General features: G+C 45.8%; 1 protein-coding gene across 7 annotated transcripts; it reads left to right on the top strand.

Moving 5' to 3' along the window:
• The first annotated feature begins 330 nt into the window (after positions 1 to 330).
• USP30 (ubiquitin specific peptidase 30) lies at positions 331 to 27,537 on the top strand. Of its 7 annotated transcripts, none has more exons than XM_036874700.1 (13): positions 331 to 524; positions 3,274 to 3,383; positions 4,532 to 4,714; positions 10,634 to 10,737; positions 15,468 to 15,566; positions 16,309 to 16,354; positions 17,482 to 17,576; positions 22,107 to 22,166; positions 22,655 to 22,741; positions 23,531 to 23,611; positions 23,707 to 23,926; positions 25,123 to 25,243; positions 26,138 to 26,322. In XM_036874700.1, exons 1-13 carry the CDS (start codon positions 442 to 444, stop codon positions 26,187 to 26,189), a joined length of 1,341 nt encoding a protein of 446 aa, XP_036730595.1. In that variant the 5' UTR covers positions 331 to 441; the 3' UTR covers positions 26,190 to 26,322. The 7 variants fall into 7 exon arrangements, with proteins under 7 accessions (XP_036730595.1, XP_036730592.1, XP_036730591.1 ...); XM_036874697.1 differs by having other exon boundaries at positions 332 to 524; positions 16,312 to 16,354; positions 26,116 to 27,537; XM_036874696.1 differs by having other exon boundaries at positions 332 to 524; positions 26,116 to 27,537.
• The last annotated feature ends 103 nt before the right edge of the window (positions 27,538 to 27,640 follow it).

Below are 27,640 nucleotides of genomic sequence, written 5' to 3'. Positions count from 1 at the left end.
TGCGATCCATTTCCACTCCGACGACAATTATAACTAACGGTGGCCAAGTCGTGATCCCGTTTTCAGGCGGGGGTCGCCCTCTTCACACCGAAAAATAAAAATGACCCAGGGTCCCTTCTGCAAATGGGATATGTGTAACTATGAACAGGGCCCGAGCAAAACTTGAAAACCAAGCGGCCCCGGGCCGCACGGCCTCCCTTAGTAACCGACGCCGACGCCAGTGACTAAGGGGGAAAAGGAAAAACAACGCGGTGGTCCGTCGACTCCAGTCCACCGGCGAGAACCACTTCCGTTTCTTCCGGGAGCCCGTCCTTCGGTCTACCCTCCCCGGATGAGCTGGGACTTTGGCCGCGGGTTCCGCCGTCTCGGGAGCCCCCGGAGACCTGGGTCCGGCCGCGGAGATCGCGGCGGGGGCGGCGGCAGGCCTCCCGCGCAGCCGCGATGCTGAGCTCCCGGGCTGAGGCGGCGATGACCGCGGCCGACAGGGCCCTCCAGCGCTTCCTGCGGACCGGGGCGGCCGTCAGGTGAGCTTTGGGGGGCGGGACGGCCGGGGAGGCCGTGACCAGAGGGACCAGGGTACCCAGGCTGGCCTATGGCGGCCCTTTCACGCCCTAGTAATGGTCCCCAGGGGCCGGAGTGAGCATTCCGGAGGTTTCTGCGTCCCGAAGTGTTGGAGGCGCAGGCCTTGGGGCGGGAAGGGCGACGGGCCTCCAGGGCCTCCAGGCAACGGCGATTCTGTCGGCACTCCCCAATTCTGCTGGCGCTCCCAGTTTCATCAGTTCCCCCTCCACCCCCTCCTCCGCCTGCCAGTGCCTCCTCTAATTCTGTCATTGTCCCCAGAACTTCCAGGGAGCCTCAGCCTTGTCAATGGCCCCCTCGGAGCTCTCAGCGCCTCGCAGGCCTTACCGGACCCCTTCTTCCTTTCAAGATATCCCCAATCCTTCTGGGCTCCCTAGTCATGTCAGTTCCTGGCCTGCTAGGGTTCCCCAACCTGTCAAGCTCCCCAGTCCTGCCATGGTTCTCACAACCCTGTAAAGTGCCCCGGGCTTGCTAGCGCCCCCCACCCGCACTTTGTCAGTACCCCTTTTCCTGTCACACCCCCCCACTTTTGCCAGGGATCCCTTAGTCTGTATGGGTCCCTAATCTAATTAGTGGCTCTTTATCTTGCAAGGGCACCTAAACCAATCAGGACCCCTTAACCTGTTAAGGCTCCCAGTCCTGTTAAGATCCCACATTCCTGCTAGGACCCCCAATAGTATGGGTTCTCAACCCTGTCAGGGTCCCTATGTCCCTTCTCTTATCCACCCTCCCTCGGGCTCCAGGCTTCAGAGCTGAGCACTGTGGCTCCGTCCCTCCCCACAAGCCCCCTTCCTGACCCTAAATGACTGAGACCCATTGCTCAGGTCAGCTTCCTCCCTCTGGAACTGGAGCAGTCTAAAGAGCTTATTATCCCAGGGTTGGAAGTCCTCAGTGGCGATCCTGTCCAGTGCCCCCATTCTGTAGCTGGGACATGGGCCTTGCAGTGGCCATGCCTGTGGTCCTACAGCTGAGCTGACAGAAGAGCTGTGGGGAGAAGCCAGATCTTTTCACTCCCAGGCCCCACTACTCTCCTCGTGTTGTGGGGTTTCCAGAGTTACACTTGGCCCTGGGTTTTTTATCCATGCCCTACTTAGGACCTAGGCAGGCCCTCTCTCCCATCCTTTTGACATTCTGTCCTTCAATTTCCCCATGAGCTTCCTGGTTTGAAGCACAGACTTGGCAGCCCAACAGACATGAGTTCAGATCCACGTGGCCTCACGTGAATATACCTATTGTGTAAAAGTCAGCACAGTGTTGCATTAAGAAACTTCAAGAATAACTTTCATGAATGAAGCTGAGATTATAATTCTTGATAATTGCAGCAGCTAACATTTATTAAGCTCTTACTATGCACCCCATGCATTAGCACTTATTCAGTCTTTACAATAATTCTGTAAGGTAGGTCTCACAATTGTCCCCATTGTACAGATGAGGAAGCTGAGGCTTAGAAGGTACAATGACGCTGTAGGGAATAGCAGAACCAGAACTGAACCAGATTACGGAATTCCACTTTCTTAACCAAGTTCTGTGCACATTCTACCAACACTGTCTTGGGAGAACAAAGATTTATTTGAAATTCAGTCATCAGTTGTGTATCACATCAGCCATGACATTGGAAAAATGTTGGTTGTTGTAGACAGAGTTACTAGTATCCCCAGTGGCTCTTCCCTGAGTTAATGTTGACTGAGTTGAGATCAAAACAATACTCACATGATCCATCTATTGGGATAAGAATATTTTAAACACACACACACATATATGTAGCTAACACATATATACAGGTATATATTGCGCAGATATATGTAGGTACATATATTGGTTGCCTTATTTAGTGGAAATACATAACTGTGTATGAAGACAGTGTTTTAAGTTACTGGTGAAATTTCTTTATTTGTCGTAAAAGAATAACTTCAGTATTCGAGTCAAGCCTCAAATGAAGAAATCTGTAATTTAATAAATATTTAGAAGATCTTTTACACTATTGTATGCCTCTCCCCCACTCTGTTTAATAACCTAAAAGATAAATCCATTTCTATATTTCTCCAGGTCCCAATCATTCAATAAATATTATCAAGAACCTACTATGTGATCTAAATACTTGGAAACACTTGGGATATGTTAGTGTGTAAAACAAAGAGCCCTGCCTGTGGGGACTTTGCATTTCAGTTGCGGGAGACCGAAAATAAACGTGGTGAATAAGTGAAAGTTAGGTTGGAAGGTGGTGAGCTCTGTGGTAAAAAGAAAAAGTAGAACTGGGTAAAAGGGCCACGAGTGCAGGTTCTAGTAGTTTGTTAGAAGTGAAGGGATGGGGAGCGAGTGAGCCAAGCGGTGGGACCTGGGGGAACAGCATCTGAGGCAGAGAGAGCAGCAGTGCAGAGGCCCTGGGGTGGGAGCTTGGCTGTAGCCGGGGTGGCGGCCAGTATGGCAGCAGAATGAGAGGCAGAGCAGGAGGAAAGCCCTGGCCGGTGGGGCTCTGGGGAGGTTGTGCTCCGACTTAGGTTTTAAATCCTAATGTCTAAATGTGCTGATTTTCAAGACATAATCCTATACTGTATATTAGTTTAATCTGAAAGCTAGGTATTTGGCAGGCCAGTGGGTTATTTTGATGAAATGTTATTTCTGTGTACCTGTACCTGTATATACACATATTGCATTTGTGATGAGGAAAGACAGTAAACTTATTTTCTTTTTTAGATATAAAGTCATGAAGAACTGGGGTGTTATAGGTGGAATTGCCGCTGCGCTAGCAGCAGGAATATATGTTATTTGGGGTCCCATTACAGAAAGAAAGAAGCGTAGAAAAGGTAAGAATGAAGCCTTTGGATCATGGTCTATAGACTGGACCCAAACTCTTATTGTTTAAAAACAGTACAAAAAGGGGAGGACATTTTTGGTTCTCTTGTATCTTCAGTTTTGTCAATAGTACTTTCTTTTAAACAGAAGTTAATTTTAATGACTCATTATTTTATACCCCATAGTAAAAAGATTTATATTTCACCCCCACTAAGGTCATGAGTTTGAGACATGCTTCGTAATGAAAAATTTCAAGTGGCTTAATTGTTTAAGTGTTCTCATTGCTATGGCCATTGTGTTTTTCAGTTGTACAGCTGCCTAATTGTGTGACGCCTTTGTGCTTTCACTGAATAGCTGCTAGTCACAAGTAAATGTTTCAAGTTCGTTTCTTCACTAACACAAAAGTCTATTTCCTTATTTTTAAAAATGCCTCCCTTTGTCAATGTTGCTCTACTTATATTGATTAAAATTCAGCCAAAATAAATAAATACATAAAAGGGACAGGTGTAGCAGAATGTTGATCACTGTTAAATCTGGGGATGGTTGTAACTGGGGTTCATTAGATATCTGCTCTTCTTTTGTGCATGTTTGAGAACTCTCATAATAAAAAGTGGTTTTTTTGTTTGTTTTTGTTTTTTAATTTCAGCAGAAGAGGGAAGTATGTCAGATTTTGTTGATCTCTTTGCAGAAGGACTGATCAGAATGGCAGTAGTGGTGTCTTTCCCACTGATTATAAGAACAAAATCATTGTCCTGGGGAACAAGAACAGAACAATTGTTTTCTTCTGTTGTGAGAAACATTGCTTTCTTAACAAAGAAGAGAGAGAGAGTGAGGGAGAGAAAGAGAGAGAGAGGTTACTCAGTGTTTCTGAACATTTAATGGAAGCCAGGCTGTGCCAGACACTCTGGTGCATTTCAGTAGTCACACGCGGCCCGGACTTGTCCTTCTGCGGCTTACGGTCTCCTGAAGGAGCGGTAGTAGGACTGGGCCTCGGCTAGGACAGGATGCCTGGCGCCCTGCTCTCTGTGGATGAGGACTTTCTGAGGTAGGGGTTTTCAGTCCAAGGCCACGGTGCAGGAATTCTGGGTCCCAGATGGGAGAAGAAAAAGGAGCTGGTCCAATGTGATGCTCTGTTCTCTTGTTCCCCCCACTTTTTTAGGGCTTGTGCCTGGCCTTGTCAACTTGGGGAACACCTGCTTCATGAACTCCCTGCTGCAAGGCCTGTCTGCCTGCCCCACCTTCATCAAGTGGCTGGAAGAGTTCACCACCCAGTACACCAGGGATCAGAAGGAGTGCCCCCAACACCAGTACTTGTCCTTGACACTGTTGCGCCTCTTGAAAGGTACCTACCTGGAAATGTAAAGGGCGTGCTGTGCACTTTCAAAGCAGCAGCCCAGATGGCAGGCAGAAGGTTAATAGCCTTTGTGTAGAAAAAGATCATAAGGGCCCAATAGATAGAGACAGGTATTTTTTTTTTAAATCAAAGCTGTAATCGTTTATTTTAAAAATTGTCAGTTTAGTAACAGCTTTTTAGGGAAGGAGAAAAATCCACTTCCATTTAAGCATTTCGACTGTAAGAAGTACTCTGGTTTCACAAACATCAAAGTTTAAAAACAAAAAGTGTCTTAGCCTAGGAAATAAGGTAATTCACAAAAGGAATAATACAAATTGTATTTAGATAGATACAGGATGCATCTAACAAACAAAATAAGCAATTTGGCCATCATCAAAGAAATGTAAATAACGTAATAGTGAGGTACCATTTTTTGGCCTGTCAGCAAAGACTGGAAAATCCACAATCCTGACCAGCTGTTGGGTGACACCTTCATACGTGCTGGTGGTGGTGTAACTTGGGGCAGCCTTTCTGGAAAACAGTGGAAACACACAGTAATAGCTTGCAAAATGTTCAGTACCATTTGACCAAGTAATTGGTGGACCATGATTTACACTAGCCTGCAGTGGCGTTCTCAGGGCAAACAAGTGTGGGAATGGCCCAATACTGGCCCCGAGCTTGGAGAGTCACAGTGTACACGGGCTTGGTAAAGGTTTTAAGAAGCCACCAATCTAACTTCATTTTGAAACCACTTTTTTTGACTGTAGAACTGGGTTTCCTCCTGTAGCATCTGGACAACCCCACACGCAGATACCAAAATCTGTAGATGCTCAAGTCCCTTATATGAAATGGTGTAGTGTTTGTGTATAACCTACCTACATCCTCCCATAAACTTTAAATCATCTCTATGTTACTTATAATACCTGATACAATGTAAATACTATGTAAATAGTTGCCGGTGCCTGGAATGCTATGTAAATAGTTGCCGGTGCCTGGCAAATTCAAGTTTTGCTTTGGGGAACTTTCTGGAATTTGTTTTCCTGAGTATTTTCTTTTATTTGGGCTACACTGTGCAGCGGGATCTTAGTTCCCCTACTAGGGATTGAACCTGGGCCCCTGGCAGTGGAAGCACGGAGTCTTAACCACTGGACCGCCAGGGAATTCCCTTCCTGAGTATTTTCAATCCTTGGTTGAATCTGAGGATGTGGAACCAGTGGGTATGGATGGCTGACTGTATGTGCAAAGATCTCCAACACCTAGTGGTAATGGGGGGAAAAAGGAAAGAATATGGTTATCCAGCAGTAGAATGATTAAGCAATCAATGGAATGTTGCATAGCCATTAAGAATCATCTTTATGAATGTTTTTGTTTTGCTTTTAATTTGGGAGGGGCATAGGCTATTCTATTAAGTTTGAAAGAGTGAGGTACGAAATATGGTATAATTTTACTTCAGCCAAAGCAAAAATTTCCACAGAAAAAAGCTGGACAGAAAAAGCCAAAATGTTAGCCATGGCTATTTTGGCATGGTGCAGGTGACAGTTTAAAAACATGAAAAAAAAAAAAAACTACTAAAACTTTCAATAATTGTGTATTACTCACATAGTCAGAAAAAAAAAATTGGATTTTAAAAACACTCAGCTAAATATTGCTTCACTGAGGTATGATCTCAGCTTGACACAGAAACCTTTATGAAAAGTAAGTTCTGCTCTTCTGTATAAGAGGCAACTTGAAAATAATTTCTTTTACTGCCCTGTTTAAAAAAAAAAAAAATACCATCCCAAAGACTGTGTGAAGAACTGACACGTCCACATAGGTGTCATAATGTAGGGTTAGGTGTTGTCCTCCCATTATATCCTTCCTTCTCTGCTTCTGATTCTCAGTGTCTTTTATTTTGGTTTTTAGAAATAGTTTTTAATTATATAAGTAATGCATGAGTAAATTCTTCTTGTTAAAAAATTAAAGCATTACAGATAAGGCTAAAATTCTCTTTATCACTACCCCGGTCCCGCTCCCCTCCTTCCTTCCCAAAAGTAAAAGATAAGTGTAACCTTCCAGACCATTTTCTGTGCATTTAACTATGTTTCTAAGTACCCACAGAAATGATATATTGTTTTGTTTGTTTTTTCATGACCAAGTAACGTGATATGTATTAGAAAAATGGCCATTTCAGTACTTGTAGCTCTACCTCATTCACCGTTTTTTTTTTTCTTTTTGTGAGTTTACTGGTCTCATGTATTTTGTCTTCTGTGAACTGCCAACTCATATCCTTTGCCCATTTTTAAAAATTGAGGTAAAATATTCATAGTGTAAAATTTACCACCATAACCATTTTCAAGTAAACAGTTCTGTAGTATTAAGTATATTCACATTGTTGCGCAACCATGACCACTATTCATCTCCAGAAAGTTTGCATCTTCCCGTATTGCAACTCTGTATCCATTAAACAATAACTTCCATTTTCCACTACCCCCAGACCCTGGTAACTACTATTCTATTTTCTGTCTCTATGAGTTTGACTATGTACCATATTTAAGTGGAATCATACAATATTTGTCCTTTTATGTCTGGTTTGTTTCACTTAGCATAATGTCCTTGAGGTTCATCCACATTGTAGCATGTGTCAGAATTTCATTCCTTTGTAAGGCTGAATATGAGTAATATTCCACTGTGTGTGTATATGTATGTATATACACACTACATTTTGTTTATCCATTTATAGGTCAGTGGATGTTTGGGTTGTTTCCACCTTTTGGCCATTGTGAATAATGCTGCTATGGACACTGGTGTACAGATATCTGTTCAAGCCCGTGCTTTTAATTTTGGGGGGTATAGACCCAGAAGTGGAATTGCTGGATCAAATGGTAATTCTGTTTACTATTTTGAGGAATCACCATACGCTTTCCATAGCAGCTTTGGCATTTTATATTCCCACCAGCAGTGCACAAATGTTCCAGTTCTCCACATCCTCACCAGCACTTGTTATTGTCTGTCTTTTTTTGTTGTTGTTGTTGTTAAATGGTCTTATATTTGCGTTTTTATTTTTTAAATTTATTTATTTATTTTTAATGGAAGCTTTATTTATTTATTTATTTATGGCTGTGTTGGGTCTTCGTTACTGTGCGTGGGCTTTCTCCAGTTGCGGCGAGCGGGGGCCACTCTTCATCGCGGTGCGCGGGCCTCTCACTATCGCGGCCTCTCTTGTTGCGGAGCACAGGCTCCAGACGCGCAGGCTCAGTAGTTGTGGCTCACGGGCCTGGTCGCTCCGCGGCATGTGGGATCTTCCCAGACCAGGGCTTGAACCCGTGTCCCCTGCATTGGCAGGCAGATTTTCAACCACTGCGCCACCAGGGAAGCCCTGTCTGTCTTTTTGATGGGTGTGAAAGTGATATCTCATTGTGGTCTTGATTTGAATTTCCCTAATCATAGGTTATGTTGAGCATCTTTTCATGTGTTTATTGGCCATTTCTAGGTTTTTTTTGTGTTTTTGTAATGAAATGTCTATTCAGATCTTTTGTCCACTTTTTAATTTGGTTTTCAGTATTTTTGTTGTTGTTGAGTTTTAGGAGTTCCTTATATATTTTGGCTCTCAAGCCCTTATCAAACATGTGATTTACAAACGTCACGCACCTTTACAGCTGCATAGCATCCATAATCGCAAGATATCCCGGTTTACTTAGCCATTTGCTTCCGGTGCCTTGTCTACATAAACAGGCTGCAGTGAACGTCCTTGTACATGCCCACCGTGCACATAGGCAACTCTTTCCCTGGGGTAGATCCTGAGAAAGTCATACTGCTGGATTGTAGGATACGAAAATTAGTAGACATCGCCACATTGCCACACAGCATTGTAGGCAAAATTGGGCTGAAGGGGACATTCAGATTTTCCTTGGGAGGGTAAAAGCTAACAGAAGGGCTGCCTGGGAATGTAGGAGGAAGAAGGAAGGAACAGTACCTCTCCTGATGGGTCTCCTTCATACTGGAGGGTAAAGGTCTGACCTCAGGGTTTATTTGCACTGATAACTGGCTACTGGCCGCCAACGCTGCTGCTTCTCCACCACAGGTCACCACCCACGGCACCAGCCATGTTCCGACAGGGGTGGTGGTGGCAATGTTCAGACCCTCCAGAGTCAGCCTGAAGTATTCAGAGCCATCTCTCAAGTTCAGTGACTGCAAATCAAGGAGGAGAAACAGGCTGGCTTAGTTTATCTGGAGAATCGCTGAACTCCCAGAAACTGCATTGAGAGGGCAGGCTGCTGTATTTTTATCTCCTCTGCACTAGCAGTACTGGCCCAGTGTGATATACTGGTCCATAATAATATGCTATGGGACGGGGGATGGTCAAGATCAGGAATCAACAAACTATGGCCCTTGGGCCAAGTTTGGCCTACCGCCTGTTTTTTTTTGTTTTTTTTAAATGACTTTATTTATTTATTTATTTTTGGCTGCATTGGGTCTTTGTTGCTGCGTGTGGGCTTTCTATAGTTGCGGCAAGCGGGGGCTACTCTTCGTTGCGGTGCGCGGGCTTCTCATTGTGGTGGCTTCTCTTGTTGTGGAGCAAGGCGCGCGGCTTGTTGTTGTGGCTCTAGGCGCACGGACTTCAGTAGTTGTGGCACGTGGGCTCAGTAGTTGTGGCTCACGGGCTCTAGAGTGCAAGCACAGTAGTTGTGGCGCACGGGCTTAGTTGCTCCGCGGCATGTGGGATCTTCCCGGACCAGGGCTCGAACCCGTGTCGCCTGCATTGGCAGGCGGATTCTTAACCACTGCACCACCAGGGAAGTCCCACCGCCTGTTTTTGTGAATAAAGTTTTATTGAAATACAACCATGGCCATTTGTTTACATATTATCTATGTAATATGTAATATTACATATTATTTATCTGTCATCTATGGCTGCTTTTTGTGCTACATTGGCAGAGATGAGTAGTTGCTACAGACACCTGCAAAGCCTAAAATGTTTACTAGATGACCCCTTCCAGAAAAAGTTTGCCAACCCTGATCTAGATGTAATTGTAATATAAATTCATAAGCCCATCAGATTTTATTTTTGTCTATTAGGCTTGATTCTACCTTGATTGAAAAGAAAACCACTCAGAAGACGTTTTCAGGCTGCCTCATAGAGCTTGATGCTTTGCGGTGATAATCAGAAACTCAAATGCAGGGCTTCCCTGGTGGCGCAGTGGTTGAGAATCTGCCTGCCAATGCAGGGAACATGGGTTCGAGCCCTGGTCCGGGAAGATCCCCCATGCTGCGGAGCGGCTGGGCCCGTGAGCCACAATTACTGAACCTGCGCGTCTGGAGCCTGTGCTCCGCAACAAGAGAGGCCGCGATAATGAGAGGCCCACGCACCGCAATGAAGAGTGGCCCCCACTTGCCACAACTAGAGAAAGCCCTCGCACAGAAACGAAGACCCAACACAGCCATAAATAAAATAAATAAATAAATAAATAACCCCCCCCCCCAAAAAAAAGAAGAAATTCAAATGCAAACAAATCCAAGAGAAGGCCTTATGGCCACAGGAGAGAGTCATGTGGAGGGGGTTAGGGCAGTGAGTGTAGGGTTGGACCAGATGGTTGTTTAAAGGCCCTCCTGTCCCTCAGAGTTGTGAGTTAAGATCATTTTATTCACTACAAATCTTGCAACAGTAAATTTATATTGATGATAGTAATTCAGATATCTGAAAGTCAATTACTTCATTTAAATGCTGCAGCCTCATGAAAAATTACATTCATTCGACAAACACGAAGTGTCTATTAGTGTACTAAGCATTGGGTAAGGCTACAAGGAAGAATAATGAAAGAGATATAATTCCAAGGTGAATTTTACAGTCCTTACATTTTTAATTAGCTTTGACACGTTGTGCTGTGCAGGTTTTCTGGTTAGTTGTTGTGCTGGTTCACTTAATAACTGTGCTTCCTTTTTTGTTCCCAGCTTTATCCTGCCAAGAAGTCACTGATGAAGAGGTCTTGGATGCAAGCTGCTTGTTGGACGTCTTAAGAATGTACAGATGGCAGATCTCTTCGTTTGAAGAGCAGGTGAACACAACATTCAAAGCAGGTTTCCTTGGAGAATCTTTCCCACTAATGAGGTGGGGCCTGAGCTCCAGAAACAGCTGCATTGCTGCTGCGGGAAGAATAAACGCCAGCATTGACCTTGCAGTTGTCTGCCCTGCGTGGACATTTCTGTGACATTTTAGACAGCCTTAGTGTCCTGAGACCAGATTGTGAACTTTATTCCTGCTCTCGCGATCAGGGGAGAGGGAAGGTTCACAGGATAGGGCCTGAGCACACAGCTGCCAAAGAGGGAAAATCTTTTTAGTTCTTGAGTGACTTTGCATTTCAGTGGATGGTGGGGACATCTGGGGCCTATTAGAGAGAGGCAGGTGGCTTTACCTTAGAGGCTCAGAGGTTCAGGTGAGACTCTTTTTTAGACTATACCTTCATTAAAAAAAAAAAATCAGTCTTCGGAGGCTGGCTTAAAGTGGCTGCAAACCTTGAGCAGCTGTCGTATGCAGTCCCAGGGCCTTCCTCCAGCCACTCCTGCCCCCCTTTTCCACGACTGCAGCTTCCTTGTCTTCTTTGGTACTGGCCACCCTCTTCCTCTTCCCCAGAGGACGAGGCTGAGGCTGAGAGAGTGAAGTTCTAGGGACCGAAAATTTCGCTTCCGTTGCTGTACACTTCCGGCGGTCCATCCCCGCCGCCACATTTCCAGGCTGGCCCTGGGCAGCGCTGGGTTGGCTGCTTGTGCCTCCCCCAGGTAGCCCCTGGACCAGAGCCCCTGGGCTCCCAGAACTGTGGGGCTGAAGCAGGAGGCATGTAAAAACGGAGAAGTGAGGCGGGAAGGCTTCCTCTCTCCCCTCTTCTTTAGAGATGATCTCTGTTTCCACTTTGATCTGAAGCCATGTCTGTGTTACTTCTTAAACACGACGTTGAGAGTATCCTATACTTCCTTACAGCGCTTCTCGATTAATCCATTCTATGTTGAAATAGTTTTCCATTTAGGGAATACTTTTTAAATCCTCCTCTGGTAACTGGAATTATTTGGCTACATTTTACATTTCTCTAAACTGAGAGAGTGACTGAGATTTAGTCCTTAAGAACATCAGATACCTGTCGGCTGAAAAAAAAATGCACAACCTAAAAGTTGAGAGTTAGGTTTTATTTGACTGACGTCCTGAGGACTTAAGCCCGGGAGGCAGCCTCTCAGATAGCTCTGAGGGACTGCTCCCAAGAGGTAAGGGAGGAGCAGGATATATCAAGTGTTTGCAAAAACAACAAAAACAAAACCAGGTAGTCAGAACATCAAAAGATTACTGTTAATTAAAGAAAAAACAGACATCTCAAGTTAATGAATTTAGCATTTTTCTGTGTAAGGGAAGATGCAAGGGTCTGAGTTCATTGAAATCATTCCTTCGAAGTGCCCCTTAGCTGTCTAGGGCTGGTATCCTGCTTTTCTCCACCTTGAATCCCCTCAGAGGACACAGTAGGGGGCGGCTGCAGGAGCTGATGGCTTGGTGGCCAGCAACGTCCTTTGTTTACTGATATGACAGGCGACATTCTTTGCCCACATTCCTTTTCTAAGTCCTGCTCTTCTGTCAAGGACCCACTTAAGTCCCAGTTGCTCCTGGGGAGTATTTCCAGTGTCTGACACTGAGCCGCAGAGTGCCGTAGTGTGCGTGGGAAGGAGAAAGCATGTCTCTCTCTGGTTCTGTTCCTCTTTGAAGGTATCCAGAGCGTCTAGCGTGGGGCCTTGTCCACACCTTCACTATTAATGATCTGGTCATCCAACCACTTTTCAGTGTCTAAAGCTAGAGCTGTCGGGTGCTTTGGACCAGGTATGTGAATTATCTGATTGGATCCTCACCACAGCCCTGTAAGGAGTTACTGTTACTATCCCCATTTTACAGATGAGAACACTGAGGTTCAGAGCAGTCAGGTGACTTGCCCAAAGTCACACAGCTATTTGAGTGACAGAGCCAGGATTCAAGCCAGTCTGGCACTAAAGTGGCTGCTCTTCAGCTCTTCTGCGATACTGTTCCTTTTCTCAAGGCCAGGTAGTCACATGGCTGACAGTGACAGAATAGGTTTTGGATCCGACTCCGTCCTGTCCTGGGATTTTTCTCTGTGGTGGACCCTTGCTTATGCTTCACGGGCTGGCCCAGATGCCTGGTCTGTCAGGGCTCCCCGAGCCTTGCAGGAAGAGATGATCCTCCCTCAGCTCCACGTCCAGGGCTCATTGGTCATAACAGGGCCATAGCATTGCACTGCTAGATAGTAGCAAGGCTGCCGTGTCTGCCCCTGGGTTGTGAGTCCCTGAGGGCAAGAGGCTTGCCTTACTTACCTTTGACTCTCCATCACTCTCTCGCCAACTGCTGGTCATAGCCTCAGAGGGGATTCATTTATACGTGCAACAAATACTTACTGAATGCCGGCCTCGGGAAGGGCCTGCTGAGGGCGCTGGGTGGTAGCAGCAAGCGTGACTTGCAGGGGCCCTGCGCTCAAGGAGCTCGCGGTGTAGTGAGGGTGGGGCTGCTGACCGTCCACAGGTAACCTTAACACGTGCTAAGAAGGTGATGTGAGAAAGTGTGGGAGGACGGGCGGTGAGAGGAAGGCGGCAGGGGGACTCCTTTAGAGGGGGCGGCTTCTCTAGAGACCTGAGGTTTCAGCTGAGACCTGGAGTCTAAAGAGGAGCGAGGCCCGGGTGCTGTGGGCGCAGTGTGCCAGCCGGAGGAGCAAAGCCGGGGCGAAAGCCTCGAGCAGCTGCAAGGACACCGCGTTTGGAGAAGGACAGGAGGGGCAGGGCAAGCAGTGGAGGAGAGGGGGCTGTGAGGAGTGCAGGGCCTGGGAGGCCGAGGGCCGGAGCTGGGCTTCTCCTCTGCGTGCAGGGGGAGCCACTCGGAGCTTTGACAGGGGACTGCTCTGGCCCGACCTAACATGTGAACAGGACCACGCCGGCCTCTGTGTACAGCAGGCGTGCAGGGGGGCAGGACGGGAGCAGAGAGGAAAGCTGGGAGGCCGTGCAGACACCCAGGCCGGAGAGGGTCCGGTTCAGACTGGGGCCGAGGCAGGGCAGATGGAGAGACCTCAGGGATTCAGCGGGTGTTTTGGAGGGAGAGCCTGCAGGGCCGCTGCTGAATGGCCTGGGGTGAGGTTAGGTCAGGGAGGGCTGGTGAGGGAGGGTTCCCTGAGGAGCCCTGAAGGGTGAGAGAGAGGCGGCCGCGTGAAGACCCGGGCCTGAGGTGGGAGCCGGCTTGGCGCATTCAGGGAGCAAGAGGAGGCCAGGGGCTGGGGCACAGCGAGTGGGGGAGAGGGTTCTAGGGGCCGGGGCGTGTCAGGGCTGGTCAGCTAGCCAAGAAGGGAGCCATTTACTGCAGCAGTGGAGGCCATCGGGAGGCTGAAAGCAGAAAAGTCATTTGCCTTTAAAAACAGATCGCTCTGGTGACTGTGGACGGAGCCCAGAGTGGCAGCCCAGTGAGGACCAGCCGCGTCAGAGTTCAGGGCGCACGGGCTGCCCACCCCAGGGGAGTCGGGGTGGCTTTGGCTTTGGGGAGAGGGGCGTTTGAGTTGATCTTTAAAAAGTAGTCCCCTGTGGGCTTCCCTGGTGGCGCAGTGGTTGGGAGTCCGCCTGCCAATGCAGGGGACATGGGTTCGTGCCCCGGTCCGGGAAGATCCCACATGCCGCGGAGCAGTTACGCATGTGAGCCACAACTACTGAGCCTGCGCGTCTGGAGCCTGTGCTCCGCAACAAGAGAGGCCGCGACAGTGAGAGGCCCGCGCACCGCGATGAAGAGTGGCCCCCGCTCGCCACAACTAGAGAAAGCCCTCGCACAGAGGCAAGGACCCAACACGGCCAAAAATAAATAAATGGATAAATGAATTTATAAGGAAAAAAAAAAAAAAAGTAGTCCCCTGCCACATGAGGCAGCAACTCTGCTTCTGGGTGTTCGCCCGGGAGAGCTGACAGCGGGGACTCAGATATTCGTGTAGCCCTGTTCGCAGCAGCATCGTTCACGACAGCTGCAAGGCGGAAGCAGCTCACCCGCCCATCCATGGCTGATGGATAAACAAGATGTGATAGGTGTACATAGTGGAGTTATTACTCAGCCTTTAAAAGGAAGGAAATTCTGCGCTGCATCATAGATGAATCGGCATATTGTGCTAAGTGAAACAAGTCAGTCACAAAAGGACAGATACTGTATGATTCCACTTATCTGAGGATAAGCGGAATTCGTAGACAACAGAGTAGAACAGTGGGTGCCGAGGGGTGGGGGCGGATTGGAGAGTTAGTGTTTAGTGGGCGTGGAGTTTCCATTTGGGAAGATGAAAAATGTTCTGAAGATGGACGGTGGTGATGGTAGCACAACAATGTGAATGTGCTTAATGCCGATGAGCTGTACACGTAAAAAGCTTAAATTGGATGAGTGTTTTACCACGATGAAAAAAAAACAGTAGTCAGGTAGAGCAGAGGTCAGAGCTACCTCAGTAAAGCTAAAACAGGCTCAGAGATGGCTCAGATCAGCGTGAAGACTGCCCACCCAGCATTCTTTCCTTCTCTCTCCCCTGGGGCCTCTCAGTTGAGGGCCTTTACTCGTGAAAATCTCTAGGATGTAACCATTTCCATTTAACGCACTGGGCCTTGAGAAGGTGGAAAGCAGATTCTACCCACCTTAGCCATAGGGGGTCTTCCTGGTGGTCCACACAGGGGTGGTTCGGACGTTGCCGCGGCCTCTTCGGGCCACTCTGAAGAATGCTTTGCCCTTTGACAGGACGCTCATGAGTTATTCCATGTCATTACCTCGTCTTTGGAGGATGAGCGGGACCACCAGCCCCGGGTCACACATCTGTTTGATGTGCATTCCCTAGAGGTAAACCATTAACACTCTCAATACAGTGAATGCGGTCTGTGCATATTGAACAGGTACAGGGAATACAAATGTAATTTTCATGTAACTTTAAACTCAAAAGTAAGATTTGAATAAAACCCAGTGAGAGTGAGGCCGGGGGAGGGTCTTAAACGTCACACTTGGCAGTTGGTGACTTTGGTTAGGGATGTCAAGCTCTTAAAAACGATTCCTTGCTGCAATTTGTGTTGGGCTTGAGATGAAAGAATGTATTTTTCCCCCCTATTTAATACAGGAGAACAAGGAGCCACAGGAATGCTAAATGAATCTTATTTCTCTGGCACATTATAAATGTTAGGGAGTTGATAAAAGTTAATTAGTAAAAGCGGGGGAATATTCCGGAGAGGCAGTGTGTTCAATTGCATTTGGTGAAGGAACAGGAACAGTGACCAACCAGAGAGCATAATTAAGGCCCCTTTTAGGAAGCTTGGTTTAAAGTTGATTTTGAGGGACTTCCCTGGTGGTCCAGTGGTTAAGCCTCCGTGCTTCTAAGGCAGAGGGCTCGGGTTCGATCCCTGGTCGGGGAGCTAAGATCCCACGTGCCGAGCGGCGTGGCCAAAAAGTAAAAAAATATATAAATAAATAGAGTTGATTTTGAGCTGTGCAGTCAGCACAGAAACTTGTGAGATGTAGGAGTGGGGTGAGGGTGGGTGATCAGAGAGATTGCACTAGGGTTTTCAGCCTCTTTCTTTTTCTTGCCCTACAGCAGCAGTCAGAAGTGACTCCCAGACAGATCACCTGCCGCACCAGAGGTACTCATTTTCCGTTGAACTATAACACGTGAGATGTGTACTTTTTAGATGTGACAATAATTTGCTTTATGTTTTCTAAAAATAATGTTTTTTCTGGTGACACGCATTCTGACTTGGAGTGTGTGTACTTGAAAGGAACTTGTGTTGTGGAAACAGTTTTAAACTGTCCCCCTGGTGAACATCTTGAATTGTTCCATCACACCCGAGCCCTGCTCAGTTTCCTCTGAACGGACTTATTTCTCCCTCAAACTAGGGTTTTTCTTTACCTTCTTGAATTGGTCCTCCGGTGAACTTAATAAGCTGAAACTGCCGTGTCCTCAGCATTTACACTTTGGCCAACTATTCCTGCAAATGATCCCTTCCTCCTTAGAAGGAAATTATTGTTTTCTTAACACTTAAAAAAAAAATGACGTATCAATTCCTTTGCACACTGGTAGTAATGAGAACAATTCTCTTTTGGGTCCATACCGTGTGCCAGGCACCGTAATATCTCATTTAAGCCTCCCAACAGCTCTATGAAGTTGGCGGTATGGAGGATAGTGGGGTCATAATTATCCCCATTTCCGGCAAACTGAGGCTTACAGGGATGAAGTCTCTGGCTCTGGGTCACATGGCTAATAAGCAAAGCCAGGACCCAGCCCAGGCTGGCCTGACTTGGAGCCCGTGGTTCCAACTAGCACACCACGCTGCTGTGTTTATTCCGCTAGCCCCCGTCCTGTCCCCCCCAAAACTCGCGTTTTTCAGAACCTGCTTATTCTGATGATTTCAGAAGTTTATCTCACTTTATGGAATGTTCACCAGTGGTATCATTCTTGTGACATCTCAAACATTTGAAGCAAATGTTTGTAAAAAGACGTTATCAAACACAAATTTCTTTTTTAAATGTGGCTTTACCTATTATATAGAAACCACATTTAAGGACCTGTGTAAATTCTCCTGTGAAGGGAACTGGTTGTCTTTTTGATGGATTTCAATAAGGGAAGCTCTTTCAGTTTCCTTTTCAGGAACTTTTTTTTTTTTTTTTTTCTAAAGAAGGTGTGTCTACCACATACTAAGAAGGGGGGTGAATTTTGAGGTTGGTGCCAGTGGGCTAGAGGTGGCCTTTCAAAAGGTGTTCTGTATTCCAGGGTCACCTCATCCCACATCCAACCACTGGAAGTCCCAGCATCCTTTTCATGGAAGACTTACTAGTAACATGGTCTGCAAACACTGTGAGCACCAGGTAAATACAGTACCAATACTTGATATTTTCTGGCAAGGTTTTATTTAAGTTAAGATTCATGAAGGATCCAGAGCATGGGGACTGACATTGGTGTCTGGCTTTTGTGATTTTTCTGGGGTCTGTAGGCTTGGTGGACCGACTGCCCACCCTTGGTCAGTGCTGACGTATCAGTTGATTCTCAGACGGCATCTTCTGTACCAAGAGCAGCAGACCCATTGTGATTGGCAGGGTTTTGAGTCCTAAGGTTGGGTCTATACCCACGGTGAACACAACAGATTCTAGGGCTGGTTTTTTGGTGTGTGTGTGTGTGTGTGTGTGTGTGTGTGTGTGTGTGTGTGTGTGTTTTGCTTTTGAGATTTTAAATTTTTATTATGCAGAATTTTGAGCATGATGCAAAAATAGAGAATTGTACAACTGTCACCTCAGTCAATTTTAGAATATTTTTCATCACCCACCCCTCGCTCCCGCACACACAAAAAAACCACCCCTGTACCCATTAGCAGTCATTTCTCATTTCTCCCCACACTCTGTCAGCCCTAGGAAACCACTAATCTACTTTCTGTCTCTATATAATTTGTGTATTCTGGATGTTTCATATAAATGGAATCATATAACATATGGTGCTTTGAGACTAGCTTCTTTCACTCAGCATAATGTTTTCAGGGTTCTTCCACATGTTGTAGCATGTATCAGTACTTCATTCCTGTTTATTACCAAATAATATTCCATTGTATGGATAGACCACATTTTGTTTATCCATTCATCAGCTGATGGACATTTGGGTTGTTTTCACTTTTGCCCCATTTCAAATCTTAAGAAACAAATATTTGGTGTTTCATAATTAAGTATGATGTTTTCTTTGAGTTTTCATATTCTCCTTTTATCACACTGAGAAAGTTCTTTTCTATTCCTAGTTTGCTGAGAGTTTTTATCATGACTAATAATTGGATTTTGTCTTGCTTTTTCTACATATATTGAGATGATCTTTTTTTTTTCTTTTATTCTGTTAATATGGTGAATTACAGTGATTGATTTTTCTAATGTTAAACTACCTTTGTGTTTCTGGGATAAATTTCATTTTATTGTGATGTCATTCTTTTTATATATTACTAGATTTGATTTGCTAACATTTTCTGAAGGCTATTCGTGTTTTATGTTTATGATTTTCTTGTAATGTCTTTCTCAGGTTATATTATAATGGTTATGCTAGCCTCATAAAATAAGCTGGGAAGTATTCCTGCCTCTGTTTCCTCAAGGTCTTTGGGTAATATTGGTATTGCTTTTTCCTTAAGTGTTTGCTGGAATTTGTTTCTTTTTCTTTCTTTAGTTCTATTTTTCCTGAATTTCTTTTGAGACTTTGCTATTAGGCACATACACATGAATTAATTATGATGAGTTGACTCTTATTGTCATGATGAAATGTCCCTCTTTATCTCTAGTAAGACTCCTTGTCTGGAAGTCTATTTTGTCTGTTTCTATGGTATGTCTCTTTCTGTGCTCTTATTTTTGACCTATCTTTTGTCTTTGTATTTAAAGTGTGGCTTTTGTAGACAGCATATAATCGGGTCTTGCCTTTTTATCCAGCTTCCTATCTGCCTTTTAATCGGTGTGTTTAGTCCATTTACATTTAACGTAGGTATTTATAGGGTGGATTTAGGTCTGCTGTTTTACCGTTTGTTTTCTACTTGTCTCACATAGTTTTTGTTTCTCTGTTCCTCCATTCCTCCCTTCTTTTGGGTTAATTGAATACTTTTTAGTATTCCATTGTAATTCCTCTGTTAGCTTTGTAGCTACACTTTTTTTACATTTGTGTGTGTGTGATTACATCATGCAGCGTTAACTTATCACAGTTTATTTAGAGTTAATATCATATTCCTTTGTGTAAAATGTAGGAACATTATGAAAGTATAGTTCTCTTACCCCATCTTTTGTGCTTTGTCGTGTGTATTCTTTACATCTACATACATTATAAACCCCACAACACTGTCATAAAAATTTTTGCTCTAAACAGTTATATGTGTTTAAAAGAAATTAAAAGAAAAAAATTTCACATTTACCATTTTCAGTATTCCTCAGTGCTTTCTGTAGATCCAGGTCCATTTGATGTTTTTTTCCCTTCAGTCTAAAAATATTCCTTTACCATTTCTTGCAGGTCTGTTGACAAATTCACTTAGATTTCATTTATATAAAAATGTTCTTGTTTTGCCCTTCTTCTTTTTGAAGACTGGTTTGGCTGCGTATAGAATTTTGGGTTGACAGTGTTGCTGTTGTTTTGGTTTGGTTACATTTATGTACATTTATGCTTTTCACCAACTTTGAACATTTTTTTGGCCATTATTTTTTTCAAAAAAATGTATGCCCCATTCTCGACTTGTTAGTCCATTTGATATTGTCCCTCAGGGTCACTCAGGGTCACTTAGGCTTGGTTCTTTTTTCTTCAGTCTTTCTCCTCCGTGTCCTTCAATTTAGATAATTTCTATTGACCTATCTTCAAATTTACTGACTGTCTTTTCCATCTTCAATCTCTGTTTGCTTGCCCAGTGAATTTTTCATTTTAGTTATTGTTCCTTTTAATTATATATTTCTTTTGGTTCTCTATAATTTCCATTTCTCTGCTGAGATTCTCTATTTGTCCTCCGCTAGATCTAAATAACTCTCTCTTCCTTTTTGTCCTTGAGCGTATTTTTTTTTTAATTTATTTACTTATTTATTTATTTTTGGCTGTGTTGGGTCTTCGTTGCTGTGCATGGGCTTTCTCTAGCTACAGCGAGTGGGGACTACTCTTCATTGCGGTGTGCAGGCTTCTCATTACGGTGGCTTCTCTTGTTGCAGAGCACGGGCTCTAGGCACGGGCTTCAGTAGTTGTGGCATGTGGTCTCAGTAGCTCTGTGGCATGTGGGATCTTCCCGGACCAGGGCTCAAACCCATGTCCCCTGCATTGGCAGGCAGATTCTTAACCACTGCGCCACCAGGGAAGTCCCCTTGAGCATATTTATACTTCTTTAGGGTCCTTGTGCTAATTTCACCATCCAGGTCATCACCTCCTCTTCCCTACACACCATGGGTCACACTTTCTTCTTTCTTTGTTCTGTATGTCTAGTAATTTTTTAATATTGACACTGTAGTAGAGACTCTGGATTCTGGTATGTCTCTCTGAGAAATAATGAATTCTGTTCTAGCAGGCGGTTGCCTTGGCTGAGCTCAAACTCCAAACCCCATCTCTCCCAACAATGGGCGGCAGAACCTCTGCTCAGTTTTCTCAGCCTCCAGCGCAGCTTCTTGCTGAGTCCCTGGAGCCTCTTCCGTGTCTGTGTGCTTTAGGGATCAGCCGTGGAATCAGGCAGGGTTTATACACAGATTTTAGGGCTTATCCTCTCTTGGCTCTTCTCTTTCTGGGATTTCCTCCAGCCTCTGTACCAGCCCTGAACTCTGTCTTCTGATACCTTAATCCTGTAAGACTGCTGCTTTTTCCCACCCAACACTGAACTGCATGGATTAGGGGGTACCCTCAGGCAAAGAAGCCACACAATACAAATCTCACCCACGGAGGTCCTGTTTCTCCAAGAATTGACTTCTTCTGCATTTCTTCCTGCTTTTGGTAGCCCTCCAGTTGTTCAAATTGTTTTGTTTTGGTCCAGATTTTACAACTGTTATGTCAAGGAGAGTTAGTCTAGCCAACCTACCGTGCCATCATCGAAAGCAGGAACTCTTTTTTTTTTTTTTTTAATGTATTTATTTATTTATTTATGGCTGTGTTGGGTCCTCATTGCTGCATGCAGGCTTTCTCTAGTTGTGGCGAGTGGGGCTACTCTTCGTTGCGGTGCGCGGGCTTCTCATTGCGGTGGCTTCTCTTGTTGTGGAGCACGGGCTCTAGAGCGCAGGCTTAGTAGATGTGGCGCATGGGCTTAGTCACTCCATGGCATGTGTGATCTTCCCGGACCAGGGCTCGAACCTGTGTCCCCTGCATTGGCAGGCAGATTCTCAACCACTGCGCCACCAGGGAAGTCCGAAAGCAGGAACTCTTAACCCTGTTTTATCATTTGTTGTTTTGGGGCTTTTTTTGCAGCTAATAATATAACATGCACATCTTTCCATATAATCATGTATAGTTCTACTACACTATTTTTAATACAGTATTCCATTCTATAATATATGGACATGATATAATTTATTTAATCATTCCCTAGAATTTCCACCAATTCACATTTTGCTGTCATAAATGATGCTGTGATAACCACATCCTTGTAGTTATGTTATCCATGGTTATTTCCTTAGGATAAAAATCCCAAAATTGCTGGGTCAGGTATGCTATTGTATAGTTTTTCCAAGATATCCTTTAGTATTATTGTAGTTCTTATGTTTACAAGGTTGTTCTTAATAGAATTTGCTTCTAGGTAAGTACATTATGTTTGACTATGTTACTGTTGGGCATGTAAATATTAAACTGTTTTATAGGCATATATCTTCCCATCTATAAAGCTTTGAATTGAACCTAAGTCCTTTCTGGATTTTCTGCAATATGTGTTTCAGAGTCCCGTTCGATTTGATACCTTCGATAGCCTTTCACTAAGTATTCCAGCTGCCACATGGGTATGTACTGATCTGTGGTTTACTTGGGGTCTGTTTTGGAGACATTTGAATCTGAAAGGGCTCTGAGACATTTCGTGTAGCTCAGCTACTACACATGACTCAGACACATGGTTGGTTGAACCCGTCTTAGTTTTAATCTGTGGTACCTTGGCCTGTCTTGGGGGGAGAAGGTGGGCATTTTCTCTCTTGCTGCAGAAATTTTGGCTTTTTTGAACACACACACACACATTAATCTCAAATTCAAAGCTATCTACAAGAACATGGAAGCCCATAACTTTCTGCAGTGTTATGTCCTCATACCCTTGAATCCGTCCATAAGAGCAAATCCAGGATGCTCTGGGCGCCCCATTTGTTCAGGAAACACCCAGTTGTGTCTGTGAAGCTTCACGGCCCGCCTAAGCAGAATAAAGCTCTGGGAGTCACACTGTTAACAGTTTCAGTCTAGCTCTCCTTGCATTGTAATCATGAATGTTCTTCTTGTGCCGTAGGGTCATCCACTGACCCTGGACCACTGCCTTCACCACTTCATCTCGTCGGAATCCGTGCGGGATGTCGTATGTGACAACTGTACGAAGGTATGGCTTTAACCCCAAGTGCCATTTCCCAAGCCGGCTCACGTGTCCTGATACAGCGCTTCCCACACCGTCGGCCCTGAGCTCTGCCGACTACCCCCAGAGGCTCTCTGCAGCCACAGCCACGTCCATCTAAGTTGCTGAGGAAATTGGCAGCCCACGGACCAAATCTTTTTCCCAGATGAGTTTGGTTTCGTCCACAAAATGTTTAAAGAAAAAAATTTGAATGCCATGCTTTGAGGTGGCACAGGCCCGCTCCAATTCACTGCAGTTGCCTCCGTACCCTCCTGTTTCACATCTGCTTCAGCTGAGCGACCTGCCCGACTCCCCCGAGCAATTAAACATCACCCTCTGAATTAAGAGGAACTGTGGGGGCCAGAAATTTTGAAGACACAGAACGAAACAGATGACATGCTAGTGTCAGTTTCAGTGCGGCCTCTTTACTTCTTTTGCCTCCACGGTCACCATTAGTTAATGACTAAAGGAGTGAAGACAACTCACAGATAATTGGGCAGCTGAGTTCCTTCAGCAGGTGGACGTCAAGTGCCCAGTGAATGCACTTGTAATGCCAGCCTGACCCACAGCTCTCCCTAGGGGTCCTGTTTCAAGAATTTCTGCAGAGGGCCTTCCCTGGCGGTCCAGTGGTTAGGACTCCGTGCTTTCATTGCCGAGGGCGTGGGTTTGATCCCTGGTCAGGGAACTAAGATCCTGCAAGCTGCGCAACGCTGCCAAAAAAAAAAAAAAAAACCAAAAAAAAAGAATTTCTGCAGAGAGATGTTTCCTTTATTTCAGATTGAAGCCAAAGGGACGCTGAATGGGGAGAAGGTGGAACACCAGAGGACCACGTTTGTCAAACAGTTAAAACTAGGGAAGGTGAGCCCATGCCGCATGCCTGGCCGGCTCTGCTCCCGAGGGCCCCCCGGGTCCCGCTCCCGACCCGCGGCTCTTTCTGTCTCTCCCACCCGCAGCTCCCCCAGTGTCTGTGCATCCACCTCCAGCGGCTGAGCTGGTCCAGCCACGGCACACCCCTGAAGCGGCACGAGCACGTGCAGTTCAACGAGTTCCTGATGATGGACATCTACAAGTATCGCCTCCTCGGACACAAGCCCGGTCACCGCAGCCCCGAGCTGCACGAGAAGGCGGGGCCTGCACTGGAGCTGCAGGATGGGCCGGCAGCCCCCAAGCCAGGTGCCTGCCCGAGGGGCCAGTGCAGCTGGAATTTGCGGCACAGAGAGGGATCTTCTCGGTTCCTTGTGCCACAAGGGCCAGGCTTGCCCGACGGCTGCTTAAATTCTTGAGAACAGCAGGATTGGGGGTGGGAGAGGGAAGGTTTTGTAAAAGAGGTTTAAATGATATAGTCATGAGATGTCTAGTTTTTAAAAACTCTCTGACAAATGAAAAACTACAGGCAGGAAAGCAAAAGGTTGCTTTCTGGTCTTCTGACTAAACAATAATTGGCTCACCTCATTCCAGTGAATTTCTTCTCTTTTCTTCCCCCCAATACAGTCACCTTGTTTAGACAGGAACTGTGGGGAGGCAGTGTCCTGGCTGAAGATCCCCGAACATCTTATTTGGGTTGATCCTTCTTTACTGACTTGCTTGTTGTCTGATCCCATTGCCATCCTCCCTTGAAGCTAATTATTGAATCAGGTCCCAGTGAAGCCAGGTAGCTATTATCACTCTGTCTCACTGAAGAGAAAACCGAGGCTCCCAGAGGCTGATTGGTCCAGGGGCAAACAGCAGACGGGGGATCTGGTACTGGAATGAAGTGTTGGGACAGTTTTGTAAAGGTGTTGTATGTAATATGTTCAGTTCTTTGTAAATGAGGAAAACTCACTGACTTTCAAGGCTCCAAGCCTGAACTCGCCAACCGTGTGCCAGGACTGTCTTCCCTGCACCCCACCTTTCCCCACCTAACACCCCTTACTACCATAATTCTTTCTTACATCCATTTGTGTGGCCTGGCAGGACATCATTCACAGGGAGACCGAGCTTTGTCCTTTCTCAGCAGATCAATAGTTTAACATTGGGAGCAGCTGGGGCGGGAAGAGGGCCCAGTTTTAAATCAAGGACCTCTTTGCCCTGGCTTCCTCTTCTCCCTGGCAGGGGTGCAGGTCTTTAGCAAACAGGGCTGGGAATCTCAAAGCTTCACAAAGCTGTCAAAGTGAGCAGGAGGCTAGGAGCTGGGTACGTTGTTTCCTATTTGGGGTTAAAGCAGGCGGAGACAGAAAGGAAGTTTTATGCATCAGCACAGTACGAAATCAAGTATCTGTTTTTCTTTTGTAGCCTTATTGCGGAGTTAAATTTCAAGCTAATCCAAACCATGTTTTGTTTACCCAAAGCTGCTGCTCACTTTCATTGCCTTCGGCCTTTTTCTTTTGCAGTTCGGAATCCCCCGGGGGGCACCAAAACACAGATTCTCATGAACGGCGCCTGCTCCCCATCTTTCTTGCCCACGCTGCCAACCCCGATGCCCTTCCCCCTCCCAGCTGTTCCTGACTACAGGTGAGCCACTTTTTAGACGCATACGCCTCATTCACTGATGGCTTTAAAGATAAGAATTATAATAAAGTCCATAAAATGTAAATGTTATGTGTGTGTATACATGTACATATGTATGAAAGTATGTACATAGAATATCAAGAAAGAAATTAAAAAAGTTTTTGGGACACCACCTAAAGATAGATTGCCAGTTAAATCTTTTTTTTTTTAATAAATTTACTTATTTTATTTATTTATTTTTGGCTGCGTTGGGTCTTCGTTGCTGGGCGCGGGTTTTCTCTAGTTGCGGAGAGCGGGGGCTGCTCTTCGTTGCGGTACGCGGGCTTCATCAGCCCGGTGGCTTCTCTTGTTGCAGAGCAGGGACTCTAGGTGTGGGCTTCAGTAGTTGTGGCTCACAGGCTCAGTAGTTGTGGCTCGCGGGATCTAGAGCGCAGGCTCAGTAGTTGTGGCGCACGGGATTAGTTGCTCCGCGGCATGTGGGATCTTCCCGGACCAGGGCTCGAACCCGTGTTCCCTGCATTGGCAGGCGGATTCTTAACCACTGGGCCACCAGGGAAGCCCTCACCAGTTAAATCTTTGTCTTCCACTCTGTAAAGTTATGTGTGTGTGTATGTGTATGTGTGTGTGTGTGTGTATTTGTGTGTGTGTGCATATATACTACACAACATACATACACTCACAGAATGGACAGTTGACCAGGCCAGACCTGTATTTACAGGTCTCTATTTCAGTGGTTGCATAGTCTTCAGTTGTCTAGCTGTACCATTGTGTCAGTCCCCTATTGTTGAACATCTAGGGTTTTTTACTCTTCGCTTTTGCCTCTAAAGCTTCCGCGTTGTACTTGTAACCCACTGGCGTTTGTTCCTACCGTTCAGCGCCTCCGCGTACCTCTTCCAGCTGGTGGCAGTTGTCGTCCACCACGGAGACATGCACTCGGGACACTTCGTGACCTACCGACGGTCCCCGCCTTCGGCCAAGAACCCTCTCTCCACCAGCAACCAGTGGCTATGGATTTCTGACGACACCGTCCGCAAGGCCAGCCTGCAGGAGGTGCTGTCCTCCAGCGCCTACCTGCTGTTTTACGAGCGTGTTCTTTCCAAGATGCAGCACCAGAGTCAGGAGCGCAAGTCTGAAGAATGACTCTGCCCCGGCCCCGAAGCTAGAGCTGATGGCTCCGTCCAAACTGTGTGTGTGTGTGTGTGTGTGTGTGTGTGTGTGCGCGCGCGTGTGTGTACGTGCTGTGGTGTGTACGTGCAAGCAGCCCCACTAGAGTCCTGCAGCCTTCTGGCGTGTTCTAAGAGCAGGCTCCACACAGGAGCTGGTGGCCCCGATTCAAACGAGGTCAGGCTCCCCGCACAGCTCTGCCCGTGCGCACCAGGGCGGCGGTGTCGGGCTAGGAAAACAGTCATTGTGTCTAGAGCGTGTCTTGTCACTCACCTGATCCAGGTAATTAAAAGAAACCAGACTCCAGAAGCCACCTTTTTTAGATTCTGATACATTAGGTGTTCTCAGAGGGGAGTTAACTTTGTCTGATCCTCCAACGTGTCAGCATAGATCTTTATTTTTAATAGCAGTCCCATAAAAATGGTTGAATTAGTGAATTATTAAAGGCAACAACTTCGAAGAAAAAGTGCCTTTCACTCTCAATTGCTTTCGTAGCATGTCCCTTATGGAAAATACACCTCATCTGGGAATCATATAAACAATTTTTCAAAAGCTCTGTACCTTCCAAAGTTACCGAATGGAGAGCAACAGAACAGTTTAAAGACGCCTGATGCACACCGGCCTTCCCTTTTTATATGGCTTTTTCTAACCTTTCGATTCTTTATATGTGGTAAAAGCTCATCTGCCAAATCTGCCCCTCGGGGAAATTCTTTCTCTACTTTGTCAGTTACAAGTGACCAGCTTTCTCTTTGCTGTTATCTTTTGTATCCCGGACTCCGAGGTGTGATTATTGCATATTATAGAACTGTGTGAACAGCCAGAACTCGGTGGCCTGTGTGCCACACCTACGACTCCTCCGCTCTGTAGAAAACCCTTTCTCACACAAGGACCCCACGGTGGACAGCTATTCTCATCTATTTATTTATTGCCCATAAAGAGCTCCTGAGGTTTACGGGTGGAGCCGGGGGCTGTGTCGGAAAGAAAAGACAATCCTGGCCTCCATTTGAGAGCTGGATTCTGAAAGAAGGGCACTGACCTTGGGGCTGCTGCCTCTCTGGACCTCAGTTTCCTCATCTGTAAAGTGAAGAGTTAAATTCCATGACCATCCACGTCCAGCCCTTCCCACAAAAAAGAAGTTTAAAAAAACTTTTTGAACATACAATTATGGCTGATATCTAGTACTGTCATTCTGTTCTAGGTCCATATTCTAAATGTATTCGTTTCCAGTAGCCTCGT

The sequence above is a fragment of the Balaenoptera musculus genome, chromosome 14 (genome assembly GCF_009873245.2).
Source record: "Balaenoptera musculus isolate JJ_BM4_2016_0621 chromosome 14, mBalMus1.pri.v3, whole genome shotgun sequence".
In the NCBI taxonomy this organism is placed as follows: domain Eukaryota; kingdom Metazoa; phylum Chordata; class Mammalia; order Artiodactyla; family Balaenopteridae; genus Balaenoptera; species Balaenoptera musculus.
Note: the sequence above shows the minus strand (reverse complement) of the source record. Positions and strands in the feature narration are given on the sequence as shown.